At 46.6% G+C, this 17102-nt stretch overlaps 1 protein-coding gene across 3 annotated transcripts in view; it reads left to right on the top strand.

Moving 5' to 3' along the window:
- POLD3 (DNA polymerase delta 3, accessory subunit) overlaps nucleotides 1-11973 on the top strand; it is a 29836-nt gene extending 17863 nt beyond the window's left edge. The window contains exons 10-12 of one of the 3 annotated variants that reach the window (XM_069808690.1): nucleotides 5069-5166; nucleotides 6012-6093; nucleotides 9791-11973. In XM_069808690.1, the coding sequence (XP_069664791.1) occupies nucleotides 5069-5166; nucleotides 6012-6093; nucleotides 9791-9996 (386 nt within the window). In that variant the 3' untranslated portion in view covers nucleotides 9997-11973. Of the gene's footprint in view, nucleotides 1-1672; nucleotides 2126-5068; nucleotides 5167-6011; nucleotides 6094-9790 lie in introns of those variants that run through there. The other 2 variants (XM_069808691.1, XM_069808693.1) reach the window with 2 other exon arrangements.
- Nucleotides 11974-17102: the final 5129 nt, after the last annotated feature.

The following is a 17102-nucleotide window of genomic DNA, read 5'->3' as shown; positions in this document are numbered from 1 at the left end:
TAACTGGAAAATAAGTTGGGATTGAGCTAGGGAGTATGTGCGAAATGGAACAGTCATCCAACAAGCTGATCAGGAAAAGAATTCGGTGATCATTACGGACAAATAATTGAAACCACCAGTTTGGTGTACAGCTCCAGTAAAAAAAGGTGAAACGGCAAACAGGTTGTATTAGCGAGGAGGTGGACTCCAGCAGGAGAGCTGAAGCTGTTTGCTTATTTACTATGGCTAGCACATGAGAAACAAGCACAAAATTAAGAGAATCTGTAATACAAGTTAGACAGGCGAATATTGTTGGATATCTTAGCGGTCTCCATGCCACCTTAGGCCTATTTTCATGGTTTCTTTCTGCCCAGCATAATTTCAAGTGATCTCTGTCATCAGGCATCCATCACTTCTACTCAGACTATTCCACAGGATGATAAATCTCTCAGGAAGCTGTTCTTCATGATCAGCCTTAATTTCATCACATTCCTGTGTGCAGCTCCTTGTTTGGCCATAAAAAAATATACATGCCCACACTCTTTGGTATTTATTTCTTTAGATGTTTGTAAGCTATTATCTGGTCTTTCCATTTACTCATCACTCAGCCTACTGACAAGCTGCGTTGTTTAGCTCTGAAGAGGGAAGATTGAAATCAGCCCATTTAGCCACTTGAAGCACCGCTCCTTGCTGGGCTGGAATCTCGGCTCATCCGTTCTCAGCTAGCAAGAGCAGGCAGAAATGAGCCCTGTGTTTCAGGCATGCAGTAGGGCTGTGCGGAGAGGCTGCTCTTTGAAGCATGAAGGCTTGTTGGTTCAGTCTTCCTTGTGCTACTGTGAGTTGGGGACCCCCAGCATCCTGTGTTCACAACAGTGCTCTGAGCACACAGCAAGCCGAGAGGTGACCGCACGGTCTGTTTTCCTTATCTATTTCTGTTAGAGCTCTTTTAACTCCTGGGACTAAGAGCAGTGCTGTAAGACTGTCATAAATCGAGGTGCGCTTTCTGTAGATGGTACTGCAAACTCCTGCTTGCTGCATATCTACTTTTGGCTTTGAATATTAGAGGTCTCTGGTCTCTTGTTGAATACCTGTATTACCTTAGCATGTGCTCAGTGGTTAATGCCTTTGAATGTGGTGCCTTCTGTTTTCATTTATTCCAAGGTGTGTTCCAGAGTCTGTGCGTATACTTCTACCTCAGTGCACACAGTAGGTCTGTTTAGTTGTTCTGCCTTGTTTTGTTTGTGCTCTGAAGTGTGAGTTAACTGGATTTGCAATTAGAAACCATGGGTCTGGTCCTCAGGTCAGGCTGGGACCCCAATTGTCTTATTAACCTCATTCTCAGTAGCTTTAGACATTGAAAACAGTACAAGTAAGGCTACCTACCCACTCATCTGTTAGGGAGGGTTGATTTTTGGTTTATTCCTATTTAACCTACTGGAGATATATGCAGAAAGTTTGACTTTCTGTTTGGAGAATTTTCTTGGCACTGCTGTTGCTCCTTCTGCATCGTAGTCCTCTTTGTTCTTTCCATTATGTTAAGGATCAGCTTTGTGTTGTGTATTAGAATTGTAAATTTATGCAAATTATAGTGTGTGTACATAAATTTGTATATTACTCAGATTAGCTTAGAACTATTACCTTTCAAAAGGAAAAGATGAGAATCGAGAGAGCTTCTCTCTTCTTCATTTTTAAGCTAATGGCTATCCAAACCACCCTGATGAGGTCTGCATTCAGCCATTTGGTTCTGCTGCTTGCCCTTCTAAATCCGACGGGATGAAAGAAGATCGATTTGAATTCTTTGAAATATTCATACCGAATCCAAACTGGTAATGTAGGCAATATTATGTTCTGTATTCAAGTATAACAATGTAAGTTGGATGAAACAAATAATTTAAAAAAAAACCAAACAAACGTACAGCAGCTGGACTTTGAGAGTGTTTACCCTTGGAAAGGTTGGAAACAGGTTTCTCCAGAGAGCAGGGGCAATTTTAATCAGCAGCATCAGTGAGCAAAATGGGGCCTGGAGTGACATTGTTCCACGCTGCATCCCTCTGGGAGCAGGGAGGAAGGCGCCATATGCTGCACAGCATTTGGAAATCGCTGCCAGACAGGGCACGGTTCATCCACCACCTGTGTAATTCACCCGCAGATGATTGAGGGGTAAGTTTTAAATATGCAAAATGCAATATGGGAAGCTGCACCACCAGAGCAGATACCAAAGGCTAACAGTCTAGCTGCTGCTTATGCTAACACGCCACGCTAACCTGTCTGACCTCCGCTCGAAGCAAATGAGGAGGTGCTTGCACAGGCTGCTCCACGCGGCTCGAGGAGGCATGGCCTCTGGCAGGGGTGCTAACCTTTCCTGCGGGTGCAGCTGCAGATAAAAGGGGACGCTTGTCCGCGGCCATTGCTGTGATTGAATGGTGTTCAGACAGGCCTCCACCTGTGTAACTGCTAGTAAAACCACTGCCCTTTTTCAGGCAGACTTAGCGACAGTTTGTGGGTTTGAAACTGGGTCCATACGACTGATGCAAAGCGCTGTATGGGTGCTTTTATGTCAGGGCAAGTCTTTCGCGTTGTTCTATATTAGTCTGTTCTTAATGTACTGAAATTAGCCCAAAATAAGCGCTTCTTACACGAGTGTCAGCACATTGTACCAAGTTGAAAATACAGAGAGGGCATAAGGCACAATCCTCTCCATTTAAATGATTTTTCATTAAAAAGTTATATTGGTATGAGGGTGCCTTAGTCACTGCAGGTTGTTTTGCTTCCAGTGCCAGAATAAACTACACAAGTGTGTCCACAGAGGACAGGAGGTTTTGGCAGCTTCAGCTATACCAACACAGGCAGCGTTTCGCTGTGTTGACAAGTGTTTTACAGCCACTTTGGAGGGTGATTTCAGTGGCACTGTAACCTACAAACTCTATCGGTTTCAGAGAGCCGCAGCAGAAGCACTAAAGCTTCTCACAGTTTTTCCAGGCAGGGTCAGAGCAAACTGAACAAAGCCAGGATTTACATCTTTGGTACATCCAATTGCCCAACTTGTATCCATTTCATGCAGCTGTTGCTGTTGAGTAAACTGTGGGCAGCAGCTAGAGGTTGACTCAGGAGTTATCACATGTCAGAGGGCTGTGTTGGCTAGAAGAGGATAATAAAGTAATAGAGACGCAGCTTGATGGTAGTCCGAAACACTGACGTGGGGAGAAGGTGCCTTCTGCCTGCCAAAAACTGGGAGAGCTTGTTTGAAGGAGGCTGAAAAAAAGCCCAAATTTCCCCCAAGCAAGCATAGTGGAGTTGACACGCTGAAAATACCTTCAGCAGCCTCTGCTCAAGCACGCCAGAGGTGGCAGTTTTTCACCAGGCTGGTTTTCAGCCCTCTTAGCCTATGCTCTCTTAAAAATATTTCCAAATTGATGTGGCCAGCCTGGGTTGTCTGTGAAGCAGGTTCGGTGCTGTGCAGTATACGGGGCTTCATCCTGCAGTTGCTGTGAGACTATGATAAATACTGAGAATTTTGAGTTCCCTGCAGCTCCTCGGCTGTGGTCCTGGCTGCCCCAGCAGTTAGCACCTTAGAGCAGATCCGTTGTTTGGTTTTATCTTTGCACAGCTGCCAGACCCAGCTCTTTGGAGCAAGGTGAAATACCGAGTCATGTTATCCCACTCTGTTTGCATTTCTGTGCCTCGCTTACTGAAGTAGTTAGGAGGCTGAGTCCTTGTTTGAAGAATGTAATTTATTATTTAGCCTTGGCAGCCAACCACTGTTTCACTTGAGCCCTTCTTAACCTATGAAGGTCAGTTGGCCATATGCCTGGCACAGTCATAACTCTTAACACTGACCTAATCGGTTGGGACAGCTACAGATCCAGAATTCGTGTTACAACGACAGCATGAATGCAGTGCTACAGCCAGCAGAGCTGGGAGGAGTAGCCAAGCAGGCTCTCTGTCCTCCCGTCCTGCGGCATCGTTGTTGTTATTAAGCAATAGGTCAGATGAGGAGTTTCTTCCCCCACGTTCCTAGCTCTCCCCCACATTTGAGGACTTGCATGGCAGCGTTTCTCACTTGGATTTGGAGAGTATTCCTTAAAGCCGTTTAAATTAGTCACGGTGCCTGCTGCGTGGTGCAAGGTGCTGCTCCTTCCCCTCTTGCCCTGTACTGATTTTTCTTCACCGTCACAGCTCTCTCCCTCTGCCAGCCCCACAGAAGAGTCACCCTGGCTTTTTCATTTGTCTATAAGTCCTGCTAGTCTCACTAAAGCCCTGTTTGACACTGCTGGTAGAGGCTCCAGAGCTGGTTTTGCTCTGTACAAATTTGTGAAGGTGACCTTGACCATTTCAGTCGGGTCAGGCATTAAAAGGATTCCACTCTCTCTGTCCTTGCACCTGGAGGACAGCATAGATGATGGCAGATGAGTGAACGGGCTTAGTTTTTTGGGGTGGTTTAGGTTTTTTTTTTTTGTTTTACAAATGAAAGGTTGGGGTGTCCCTTAACAATCTTTTAGGATGGGTAATAGTATATTGCACTTAATTTGTGCATTAAGGTAGTTCCAAGCTAATGGCATGGATTGTTTGGGATGTGTAGCACCACCTGTGAAGCAGTAACTGTTTTACGAATGGGGGACAGGTAGAAAAAGTAAGGTCATCCAGTGATTTGGGAATGTGTAGTCTTAAACCCTGACTCTTTCAATTTCTAAACAAATTACAGTCCCTCTTTTTAATGAGCAAGTGAAGTATATGGCTAAAACATACCAGGTTTTGTGCCTATTTTTAAAGTTTCATTTGGTGGAACTGATTTTTGGTTTACCAAAATCTGAAATGCACTTTTCCCATCCTATCCCACCCTCCACCCTCCTTCCTTTGGGAACTGCAATGCATAGCACCTTAGCACAGGACAAGCTGTCTGGCTGGAGGCCGACTGCTTTGGATGATTTGTCCTGACTTGAATTAAACAAATCTGAGTGAGAACTTGTAAACCTTGATCTGAATACAGGTTACAAGCAATTGCTCAGAGTTAAATGAAGTGATCTGAGACAAAAAGGTAGCTGCAAGGGGGTGTTAGACCCACGTACTATCAAGATGTTCATCTTTTTAGCAGATGTCCCACCATCTCCCATGCCTGAGGAAGAGAAAGCTCCATCTCCACCTCCTGTACCTGCTCTGAAAACTGAACTGGAGCCTGCATCCACGGAGGTAAGAGCATGTTAGGGTGATTAACTTCTGTTTTTATCCGACTCGATGGGTATTGCCCAGCCCCTTTTCAGGTGCTAAGGGAGAGGTCCTGTTTGCCTGTCAAGTCTATCACATCATCCTGCTTGAAAGAATCCACCATGTTCACTGGTTCATTCATTTTCTAGACTATTATTTAAATTCTAGCTTTTCTGCTGACAGTGCAGTTTTCTATTTTCTTCTCTTTTTTTCCCTCCTAATGGTTCTATGAATTGTGGCTTGTATTTGAATGCTCTTCCCTCTGAATCTTGGCCTCAGGAGTCAGGGCAGAGCCAGAAATGAAACCAGAGACTCTTGGTATTCAACCTTGTATTGCAGGGAAGCTGCTGCGTAAGGGTGGTGGGCTGTGATTGGCAAGAAGTTAACCTCTGAGCTGAGAAAACAGGCATAGTTTTATTGAAAGTGCAGCTGTTTGTCACAGCAGGGTTTCTGAAGTCTCGCACACCTTGTTATTTCCTCATTCTTCAGAGGTATCTTGGGGAACCCCAGTGCCACCTTCTTGCATAACTAAAAATGTTACAGACCCCAGAAGAGGGATGTGCCCCCTGTGCTGGCAGACAGGAAAGCTTGCTGTCTCCTTTAAGTTGTATTTTACCTCTCTGAAATTTGTCCTGGTAGGATGGGGACAATTGTGGCATTAGCAAAAATGAGACTAGGATATCCTGGGAAGGGACAGAATTAGTTATCAAATCCATGCTCAGCTTCATTAGAGAGACTAGATTTCACTCCTGGGGCTGATGCTTTTATGACCTGTGTACGTGCATGGGGTCTTGACTCTTGATTTATCACAATACTGCAATGTCCTTCAGGTTTCAGCTGGAGGGAAGAAGAGGAAGCGGAAGCGTGTGCTGAAATCCAAGATGTTTATTGACGAAGAAGAAGGCTGCATGGGTAAGACACCTCAGTGGAACTAACTTTATTGAAGATGTGTTGAAGATTTTTACAGGCCAGCCTCTCCCAGGCTTTGAAAGAGGTTCACAAAATCACTTTGTTATTCCCCTTCAACCTCGTGCTCCCAGACTGAGGTAACTGCCGTTTTGGTGAAGGCCTGGGTAGGGAGTCATGGAGCTGGGGCTGAATCCTTACTCTTTTTTGATTATTCACAGATTTTCTTTCAGTTCTTCTCCCTTCCCTCCTGCCAGCATGAGCACCTCCTTCGTTTGTTCTCCTCTCCAAAGACACAAACTTTTAAAGATGGTGCAGAGAGAGGTCTGGGCTTGAGGATAAATTCTGGGTGGGAGAAGTGTGGCTTGTTTTTTTGGTTTTTTTTTTTTTCTTTTGGGGATAGATCCAGAGCTGTGCAGCAGAGCTTGATTATATGTTAATATAAACTTCAAGTATCCCAGATAAACAAGGAATAAGTTGGGGCCTAAATCCTTGAGAGGGTTTCTGTTTCTGATAAGGATGGCTCTGCTTTCAGCAGGGAATAGAGTCTCTACAGAAGTACTGAGAGCCAGAGGCTTTGAATTCCAGCCTGACTGGACACTGCTTCCTCCTGTGACCTGGAGAAAGCTGTGTACCACCACTGTACTTGTGTCCTCCTCTGTGTCCTGATATTGAAGTAGAGCTGCAGGAGTTCAGAATCTTTTTTTTTTTTTAAGATTTTAAAAATTTTAAGAGGGTGGAATGTGGGGTTTTTTGTAGTGCTGTTGTCAGCTCAATTGTATGGGATGCTTAACATTCTCCAGCCTTGCTGATCTGAGTAGATGTCAAGGGAGCTCAGCCAGTTCTAGGAGAAGATCTGTTGTGGTTGTACAGGTTTGTCATTGTGCATAAGCATAGATAGATACAGGCTTGCTTGGCCCAGATTTGGAGCTGCCTGGACGTGAGTCAGCTTGTGTCTGTTTGCACCTGTCTGTGTAGTTGTATCTTATGTTTCCTATTAACTTTGTGTGTCTCCTTTAAAGAAATATAAAGCTAGCACTCAGCAACTGGCTATGCTAGTAACTGAAATCTTAAGTACTGGATTATTGTCAAAAAATTGGACTTGCACAAAGTTATTGACTGCTTTGGCTAGTTGCGTTATGGGGTGTTTTGCTCTCCCATCCCAGATAGAACCATTAAAACACTTGGAAGGAAAATGGAACAAAAAAGCGTTAGCTGGGGAGTTGAGTTGAACAAGGTCTGTGTCCAGAGCTCGCAGTAATGACTGTTCCGGGTTCAGCTTCCAGCAAAGAGTGCTCTTCTCTTTCTGTTCAGCCTTTTGCAAACGTATCGGGGCTGAGAAGATTGCCTTTCTTTCTCTTCTCCCTAACCCCAAGGGGTTTAATAGTCTCTTGTGAAATCCAGACCTTTGGTTTTACAGTTCATATCCACTATCATTTTATGAAAAGGGAAATGCAAGCCCCTGTTGTGCCTTTGGGAGACAGATCCTCTAGGGAGGAAGGGAGGGAGGGATGGAGCTGGGATACTGAGGAACTGAGTAGGGAGGAGATGCTGCTTTCTGTACTAAAAACCTACCAGTCTGTTGTGGAGAACTTGCTGTCTGGTTATTGTCCAGTTTCTCTCCTCCCCTCTCTTCCCCACCCTTTCCATGCACAGGCCTAATCATTTGAAGTCTAAATAACTTGCAAATCTCCTGGGCTAATGTAAATTGTTGTTATTCTTTGAAATATAGGGGCTTTTTTCCCCCTCTTCCTGCTGTCTTTTTTTTTTTTTTTTTTTTTAAACAAGGACTAGGTTTCAAGAGACATTAAATCCTAACATTAGGATTAGGCTGTACTTTATATTTCTCTGTGATTTTAAGTGATCATTTTCACAATAGCTGCAATAACAAGGAATTGGTGTCAAAAAGCAAAACTAATTTAGGGATTAGCCCTGAGGGAAATTGAGCAATTAAAGTATCTGTGGAGTTAAGCACAAGGCATGTTACCATACATCAGCTGGGACTCAATTGAGTGCCTGCTCTTAGTCTATAGTGAAGGGGAATTACTGAGGTTTAAGCTAGTGCATTTATACCTTGTACTTTCTAAAGTTTGAAGGGACACACGTGGACTTGTATATTGGAATATATAGGTGTACATTGTAGGTAAATTTGTCTTACAGCACTGGTTTAAGTAAGAGCTCATGTAATTTGAGTTATCGTGATTTAGCAAGTCTGGCTGTGAGCTGAGCACCACTAAGTATCTATCTGTGTGCCCATAGCTGCCGCAAATACAGAATTTTTAAGTTCAGATGAGATCTCAGTAAAAGAAAGTTGATCTAAACTGTGTTATCTTGCAATTGGAGGGGATTAAGTGCACACTTTTGGAGTTACCAACAGTTACTGACAGGGGTGACAACGTGATAACTTTTTAAAGCTCAGTAAGTGGCCAGTGGTCTGTTAAAGCTGCTCACTGAAAAGCCAGTTGCCTCTGAAAGGAGGTTAGCTTAGGTTTACAGTCCCTGTTTGAGCATCCGCTAGCACTGCAGAGCAGGATTTCATACCATTCCTCTTCCCGGTCTCTAGTTACGTAGAAAACCTTATTTATTTTGATGCATTAATACAAGTAAAAGCCAATTTCCCAGAAGAAGGGAAGTTAGGACATCTGTTTAAAAGAATACAGTTGCTAAAGAAAAATGGCTTACTAGAAGAATACCAGAGCACTGCTGGGAAAGCTGATATAACAACATTTACTAGTATCTAATGATGGCTTACATCAGTGGAGCTGACTCCAGTTTAATTTCCGTAAGCGTTGTTTTATATCCCTTAGCTTTCCATCACCGGATGCTGACAGCAGTGAGCTGGCAATCCCATTCAGTCATAGCCCTTGATTTCAGTCACGGGTTTGGTTTTATTTTTTGTAAGGGATTTCTTTATATTTGCCCTGTTTGCCCACCTGTATAGAAAGAAGCTGCCCCCAAGGTTTTGTGCTCCTTCTCTCATCTCTGAGATGTTCTATGTTTGCTTTACTCCTCCCCGGCTGTCTGATGTGTGCAGTGCTGGTGAGGGAAGGCTGGGTCTGTCTCTGTCTTGAAATCCAGACAAGACAACCCAATCTGATTGCTTTGGCCCCTGTAGAAATCAGACCAAGTCAGAATGGTGGGTTTTAACCATAAAATAGATGTTCTATCATCTAATGCTAAACTACGGACTTTGGTCTCATTCAGATTTATCACTTTCTGATAGCTGCTTGTCAGCCTCTGCAAGATGAATTGATGGTCTTCAGCACAGTTGGGCCTTGTTTCTAGAAGCGGGCAATGCTTGGATAGGTTTGGAGAGGGAACTCTCCTCTCAAGAGCCCTTCCGAGTGGGTACCCTTGGGCTGCTGCTGTTTAAGGTGTGCATATGGCCTGCAAATGAATGTGTGTGGTGACACCAAGCCATTTTGAAAGACCTGGATGACGTTAAAGGTCCCGAGTCGTTAACTTGCCATCTTACACTTAAGAAAGAGGGGAGGCAGTTTGACTAGGTGTATGGAAAACCAGTCCAGTCGTCTGGATCTACTGCATAACCTTGAGCAATGGACTGAATTTCTGTGTCTGGCGCATACTCCTTGAAACCAAAAGGCTTATTTCCAGAAACGCAGTGGGAAGGCTGCAGTGGGGAGGTCTCTGCTCTTTGGTACACAGGCTTAACCATCATCATCTGTTCTTCTCTCTTAACCAGTGACGGAGAAGGTTTACGAGAGTGAATCCTGTACGGATAGCGAGGATGACTTTGCCAAGTCCAAGCCACCAGCTGCACAGAAACAGCCTGTGCTGCCTATGAGGAAAGAACCAAAGGAAGAAAGGAAGAACCTGAAGAAAGGGGCAGCCACTGCTAACAGAGCCAACAAACAGGTCTCCATCATGGGTTTTTTTCAGAAGAAATGAACTGGGTCTTTCTCCTGGTCCTCTTGGCAGCTTGGGAGTGTTTCTCTTTTTGTGTGGCTTTCTGAAAGCTGCTGCGTTGGAGGAGAACAACATGCAATCTTCAGTTACGTAAGATATCTTGCTTACTGTGTAAGTAAGCCCTCTGGACTAGATTTTGTATCAGAGAAGAGTTTTATTTGTTACTGCAATAATTTCAATCGTCTTTACTAAGCAGTATGGGAATCACCAGCTAGAAGCAAAATCTAGAGGAACTCTTGAAAGACTGTTAATCTATTCACATGAAATTTTATTTTTTTAATATGGTCTTTCACCTGTTCAGTGCTGAAGCCTGTTCCACGAGTGGTAGATGGACTAAATTAGCAGTTGAGTTGTGGCATTTTTTTTCCCCTCTTTTTACAATCCCAGCTCTGTAGATTGATCTAAATGTTCACATTGGTTAGAAGCTGTAATGTAGCAGGTCTTCAGGCATACACACAAATATTGAACATCTGCTTCAGCTTTAACTGAATGAAGTGAACTTAATTTTCCCCCTAAGACTGCTAAATAGTTTTTGCTCTGCCTTTCATAATCTTTTTTTGGACAAAGCAGGGCATATAAAATTCTCTTACTCTTTTCTTCCTTGAACATATCCTCTGTAAATTGCTCAGATGCCTAATTATAGACTGGGACACTGTTGGTGCTCTGTCTTTGCAAAAACATCTTTGAGGCTTCCCACACAATTGGCTCCAGTGTAATTGGGGGAAGGCTTCGCTGTTATTGGGCAAGCAACTCTATCTTTAACCTTGAAAGTTAATGAGTCAAAGGGAAGGGTGATTAGAGGGCAGTTCTGATAACACCAGTGAGGTACCTGCTGTTGTTGTCTGTGAAGAATTGCATGCTGCTTTCTGGTTTTGTAGGTTTTGGGTTGCCTGAAGTTGTTTTACAGGCATAAACCAGACAACAGAAGAGTTGTTTTCTAGGACATCTCGTCATCTGCCTGCTGAAGGAAGTGTGTCACAGCGAATGGTCCTGAGGAACCAGTTATTGGAGATGAATAAAGCACTGCAGTCCCGTTAATCAGAAATGAGTCGTCATTTTGGATGCCATCTGGTTTTCTGGTGCTAAATTTGATAGTTATATGTAAAAGGGCAGATTTTCCAGAGGATGGGTGCTAAGCATTTCTGAAGCTTGGCCTGGCGAGGGCTCCCGAATGGGCAACCGATGTCATCAGCTGTTGTTTGAGTGGTGTTAGGCCGACATACGTACAGATACATATGTACATATTGGTTTATAAAGTGTTTGTGGTTGGCAGAAAGATAGATGGAGTCTGAAGAGTGTGACCAAGAAAGAAATGTCTTCAGGCACCCAGCTGAAAGTATTCTGACCTGTGGCCAGTAAAAGGGCCAACAGAGTGTATTTACACACTTGTTCTGACCAGGAGATTGGGTTGGTGACTCGACTGTCACCCTAGGCAGCTTGCACCCTGAACAGATGTGAGAGGATCTACTTAAAACCAGCGATCTCTCTTGATTTGTGCCCATGCTTGTGTCCTGGCTGGGCGGGTTCAGCTGCTCACTGCGTGGATCGCTGCTGTCAGGGCTGTTCAAGGGTAACCTCATAGCTCAGCACTCTCCCCATGTAGCTCCTCAGAAGTGTTAAGAACTTAAACTCTGGACTTTCTGAATTGGAGACTTATAATGGGAAGATGGGTGAGGGAAGGCAGAATTGGCACAGTCCTTGCAGACATCCAAACACAGAGCCTGCTGCACAAGGTGAAAAAGGTTTCATGCTCCCATGGTACGTTGGAGTGCCGTGGGCAGCAGAGGTCCATGGGGAAAGAATGAACAACCTTGTTCTGACTTTTATGAAGAAAATTTAACTGTTAAAAAAAAATATACTGCTGTAGTGTTTCTGTTTTTTCTTGGTAGAATTGGGGGTGTATTTTGAAAAGTGATGATAAGTAACAAAAACCCATTAAATACAGATTTTTCTTTTGTAGCACATCTTTTAATGAACAGCAAGGACATCCTGATTTCCAATGGTTGCTGTAACATTTGACTGCGTGGAAGAATAGCACTGGTGATGTGGGTAAAGAGTTATTCCATCAAAACCAGGGCTGGAAGCATTAAACTGAGCATTTTAGGGCATCTGAAATGTGGGTGAGAACATCTCAAACTATCAGGATCTGTGCTGAACTGGCCCCTTGAGTCTTATTTCTATGGCAGATGTTGACAGGACGTAGTGTCCTAGTGCTCTTGCACCTCACCTCTACCATGGTGTAGCTGGAGCCTGCTGCTCCACCCCGACTCCCTCTATAACCAGATCAACGTCATATGCGACTTCCTCAGGAAAATGACTTAATGTCTGAAGAAGCAGGACATAGGCGAACTTCAGACTTCCAAAAATCATGATCTAATACTCCCCACTCCTGTATTTCATGGGCTGCCAGCCCCAGGGGGGCCTCAGGTCCCTGGATGCCCCCTTGGCGAGGCTAAAGCGTCCCCAAGCGCTGTGTGGGAGCGAGGAATGGGGCTGGGTCCCCCCAGCTCCTGGTTAAAAGGAGAAGGTTCCCTCTTGCTGTCACAGGCAGATGTCACCCATTTGGCACCTGGTGGCACCGCGCAGCTCAGAGCCAGGCAGCAGCTCTCGGAGCAAGGAATGCGACTCCTGCCTCGCAAGTTGGCTCAAGACTCAGTATTGATGGTGCTCAGAGTCCAAAACCTCATCCTGGAGGTACAGAAATCAATACAGAAACCTTTTAGGGATTTCCCCTCGTCTTCCCCCTGCATCTCCCTTCCACCCTCAGAAGAGCAATGCCTCAAAAGAGGCAGCGGGAGAGGATGTTTGTTCATTTAATATTTTCTGCTAAATAATGCATTTTATAGTGTTTCTTTGGTCAGGCTCCCTGAAAGCCTTTTTTTCAGATGGAGAGAGCTTCATCCTTGTTTTCCAGGTGGGATGAGAAGCTGAAGAAGTTGCACCATCAGATATTCTGGGGTAAAACTATTGACGCACTGAGCTCCTGTCGGACAAGGTGCCTCTGAACCAGCAACTGCCTGTGCCCTGGTAAGGGGTTAGAAATGCTGCTCCTAGGGATAAAAAATCCCCATTCCTTATTCAGGAGACAGCTGAGCTGATTTACAACCTTCCTTCCCATGGGGCAGAGCCTGCTCGGGAAAAAAAAACCCTTCCGTATTTCCCGCTCTGGGACTGCCTGGCCTTTATCTAGTTAAAAAAAAAACCAACAAAAAAACCCCAACAAAACCAGAGGATGGATCCCAGGAAGCGCTGCTGGGTGCTAACCTAGGATAACAAAATGGCAAGCAGCACGGCCGAGCCAGGCAGGAGGGTGTCCTGGCGGCGTGCGGGGAATTGTTTTGCTCTCCCAACAGGCGATGCCAGCTCGGCCGCAGATACCGGAGAGGAGAGCATGGAGCAGCAGGGCCTTATAAGGAAGCAAAAAACGGCTTGGTGGAGGGGAAAAAGGACGCTTGCCAGGGCTGTACGTCAGCGCCTCGCTTCTCCTCGGCTCTGGGGTACGTGCTGCAGCACCCCGGGGTGCATACGAGGGCTGGATTCGGGGCACCCCCCCCCTTTCACGTTGAGGTCCACTTCGGTGGCAGCAGGTCACGGCGTCTGCGGCCCTCGACGCCGAGATCCCCGCAGAAGCTTGACGGTGGCTCTCCCCCCATCTGTCTCTCCCAAGCGCTGTCGCACGTGGTGGCCGCTTCAGCTGGGGAAGGATTTAAAAAGCATTAAAATCAGTGGTTAAAACCGGCCCCATGCGGTGTGATGCTGCTGGTTTTATCTCGCTTTGGGTTTGGTTTGGTTTTTTTTTTCCAGAGAGCTGAAGGGAAAAGGGTTTGTGCACGTGGCACTGGGTAGACAAGTTCCCATGTCTTTTCTGTTCTGCTCCCCTTCTGAAATCGGGCTTTCCCTGCTGGGGAAGGGTTTCACCCATCCTCCCATCGGAGCAAAGCAGCTTGTAGCCATAGCCAGCAGCACGGCCTGTTGCACCAGCATCCCCAGCCTGAGGAAACTGCTGCTGAATCAGCCGATGACAGCTCCTTCGAGCCTTGGAAAAAGGTGCTGGAGAAACGGGGAGCTGGGAGAGCACTCCTGAGGAACCATCGTTTCCAGCCCCTTAGGGCTCACGATGCTTTAAAGACCTAAAATATCCTTCCTGCTACCAAAAGCTGCCAATTCACGACCCGACAACTATGCAAGGGTAAAGGCAGGCGGCTGAGATAAATTCAGGGTTATGACTTGCTTCTACAGACACTATTTCAAAGATTTTGGTGGCTTCTTTTGAGAAGATGGAGGTGGTTCTGCTGATCCTACGTGGCTTATGGGCCGGGACTGGGTTGAAGGACAGGGTTAAATGTAGGGCAGTGGGGCTGAAGTCCAAATGAGTTTTGGAACCTCCCCACAGGAGACTTTTAATCCTTGTCTCAGCTCCAAGTGTCACACCAGGGCAGGGCAGAGCGGTCAGTGCTGTCCCTGGACCAAGATGGGCCACGCTGACTTCTGACAAGGTCCAGTCCATCACCCATCCCCAATCTTTGACTGTTTTAAGGAAGGTTATGGATGATTCTGCCTATGTTTGTGTCCCCTGGCTGCAAGACACCAGATGCTGAGTTTTTAGCAGAACTTCTTCCAGGGTTGCTGGTGCCATTATTTGATGTTTTCAGCCTATGTCCTACCAGGACCAGTACACAAATCCTGTGTCTTAATTCATGATTTGGTTTTTTTTAAGAGGCTTCCTATCTTAAACTGCATCCTCTGCAGGACTCAGAGGAGGGGGTTCAGCACCTGGAAGCTGCCTGGAGCATCCCAAAACCTCCCAGTTTGGAAACCAGGGACAACTCACCTGTGAGAACCCTGAGCTTCTGCTCTAATTTTGGAGCTGGATCTCACATCAAAGCTGTCCCTGCTTTGGGGCTGGAGACCTTGAGGGGTCCCATCCAGCATTCATGAGTCTGGAAATTAGACTGGCAGCCGTGCAAAATCACAGCAACAATATTTAAGCCCTGACGTGGTGTCCTGTGAGGTTTGGCTCTTCCCTGCGGGGTGTCTGCTGACATTGCCACTCTGTTGGGCTGCGGTGTGGCCTGTTAGATGTCTGCAACAGAAAAACACAGCAAATGATGCCCAGGTGGGGTCGAGGGATGAGTACCAGGGCACAGCCACTAACAGAGTCAGCCCAAAGAGCATCACCAGGACCTTCGAGTTGGTAGAGAGGAGCAAAGCTGCAACATGCAAGAAGGAAAAGCATCTGGGGCATTTTGGAGATGGTTTTTCTGCATCCTTCTCCCACGGTGGGTACCACAGCCCGCTCCTGTGGTCAGTACCAAGTGCAACAGCCAAGCATCCCATCCCACTCACTGAGTCATGAGGGCACCAGGACCGTGATGCTGGGGGAGAGAAGCTATTCTGCCTGGGTGCTGAACATCCCTCTGGGGTGCTAAGCAACCCCCAACCTCAGGGATGAGCACCCTGGGGCCCTCAGGGCTGAGCATCCTTCCTCAGAGCTGAGCACCCTTTCTCCATGCTGAGCATCCTCCATAGGGGCTGAGCACTCCCTTGGGTGCAGAACATCTCCCTGGGTGCTGAGCACCCTTCCTCAGGGCTCAGCATCACCCAGCCTTGATGCGGAGCATCCCACCTTGGTGCTAAGCATCTGGGATACTGAGCATCCTCCCTTGGGGCAGAGCATCCCTGCTGGCGCTGAGCCCTGCAGCCCTTTTATGGGACCCCGCATCTCCTTGCAGCCACGTCTGTGGCTCGTGGTGGCCCATGATGTCCCTGTCCCCAGGAGCATCCTCGGAGCCGTGGCTCCCGCACCACCCAGCACGTCCCAGTGCTTGTTTACTCCTCACGTCCCGCCGCGTCGCTTCACCCCAGCGCTTCCTGGGCTAGTGTCTGAAAATAGATATTTTTAACCTTTTAAAAATAGAAAGTCTCGCAGAACAGCAGCTCCTGTTTTTCCATTCCCTTCTCATTTCATCTTACGGTGAAGGAACCCAAGCCGGGCTGCGCCGGGGGTGGTGGGAGCCCGGCCCCGTAAACAGGCTCCTGCAAAACGGGCACTGGGGAAAACACACGTGCGTCTTGAGAAAAGAAAAGGAAAAAAAGAGAAGAAAAAAAATCAATAAAAAGGCCGTCCACCTTTCGTGCAGAGCCTTATTTGGTATTTTCATGAAAAGTTATATCTTCACACTGTAAAAAGTGCCACTTATTACTCATGCTTTACTAGGTAAGTGTATTTTCCTTGGCATCAAGTGCATTGGGTTGTTTTTTTTTTTTTGCTTCACTACTGCCGTACAAACTATTTCGAAGGTCTCATTAGTTTCTCCATCAGAACTGGCGCTTTTTGCCGCTGTCTGGAGGACCGGTCTATTAAACCCGAGACAGAACCGCTGTTTGTTCGGTAAATATTAGGCTTGACTTCGCGGGACTGTAAAATTACAGCGCGGGTGTCCCGTGACGGCGCGCACAGGGCAGCCTTTCAGCCCTGGTAACCGGCCGCTCCAGTGCCGGCCGCTGCGTGGACGTGGATGTCACCCCATCCATGGATGTATGGATGTCACCCTGTCCCCACGGCACTGCTTGTGCATGGACATCAGCCATCCCACGGTCCATCCCATGCGTGGGTGTCACCGTCACTATGCAGACACAGTGGTCACCTTGTCCCCTGGGTCACAACATACACATGGACATCGCTCTGTCCCCACGTCGCTAGTGCATGGACATCACCCCATCCCACGGTCACTTGTCACTCCCGTCCCCACTGTCACTATGTACACGTAGATGTCACCCTGTCCACATGGTCACTGCATAGAGGTGGACATCGCCCTGTCCCCATGTCACTACTTATGCATGGACAGCACGCTGTCCCTGTGACCGCTATGCACACAATGGACATCGCCCCATCCCACAGTCACCACGTACACACGGGTGTCCCTGTCACCATGCACACAATGATATCAACCTGTCCCCATGATCGCTGTGCACACACATGCACATCTACTTCTCCCAGGGTCCCTGCACACACACGGATATGACCTTATCCCGCAGTGTCTGCATATGCATAGGTGTCACCTTGCCCCCACGGTCACTACATACAC

This window comes from Haliaeetus albicilla, chromosome 20 (assembly GCF_947461875.1).
Source record: "Haliaeetus albicilla chromosome 20, bHalAlb1.1, whole genome shotgun sequence".
In the NCBI taxonomy this organism is placed as follows: domain Eukaryota; kingdom Metazoa; phylum Chordata; class Aves; order Accipitriformes; family Accipitridae; genus Haliaeetus; species Haliaeetus albicilla.
Note: the sequence above shows the minus strand (reverse complement) of the source record. Positions and strands in the feature narration are given on the sequence as shown.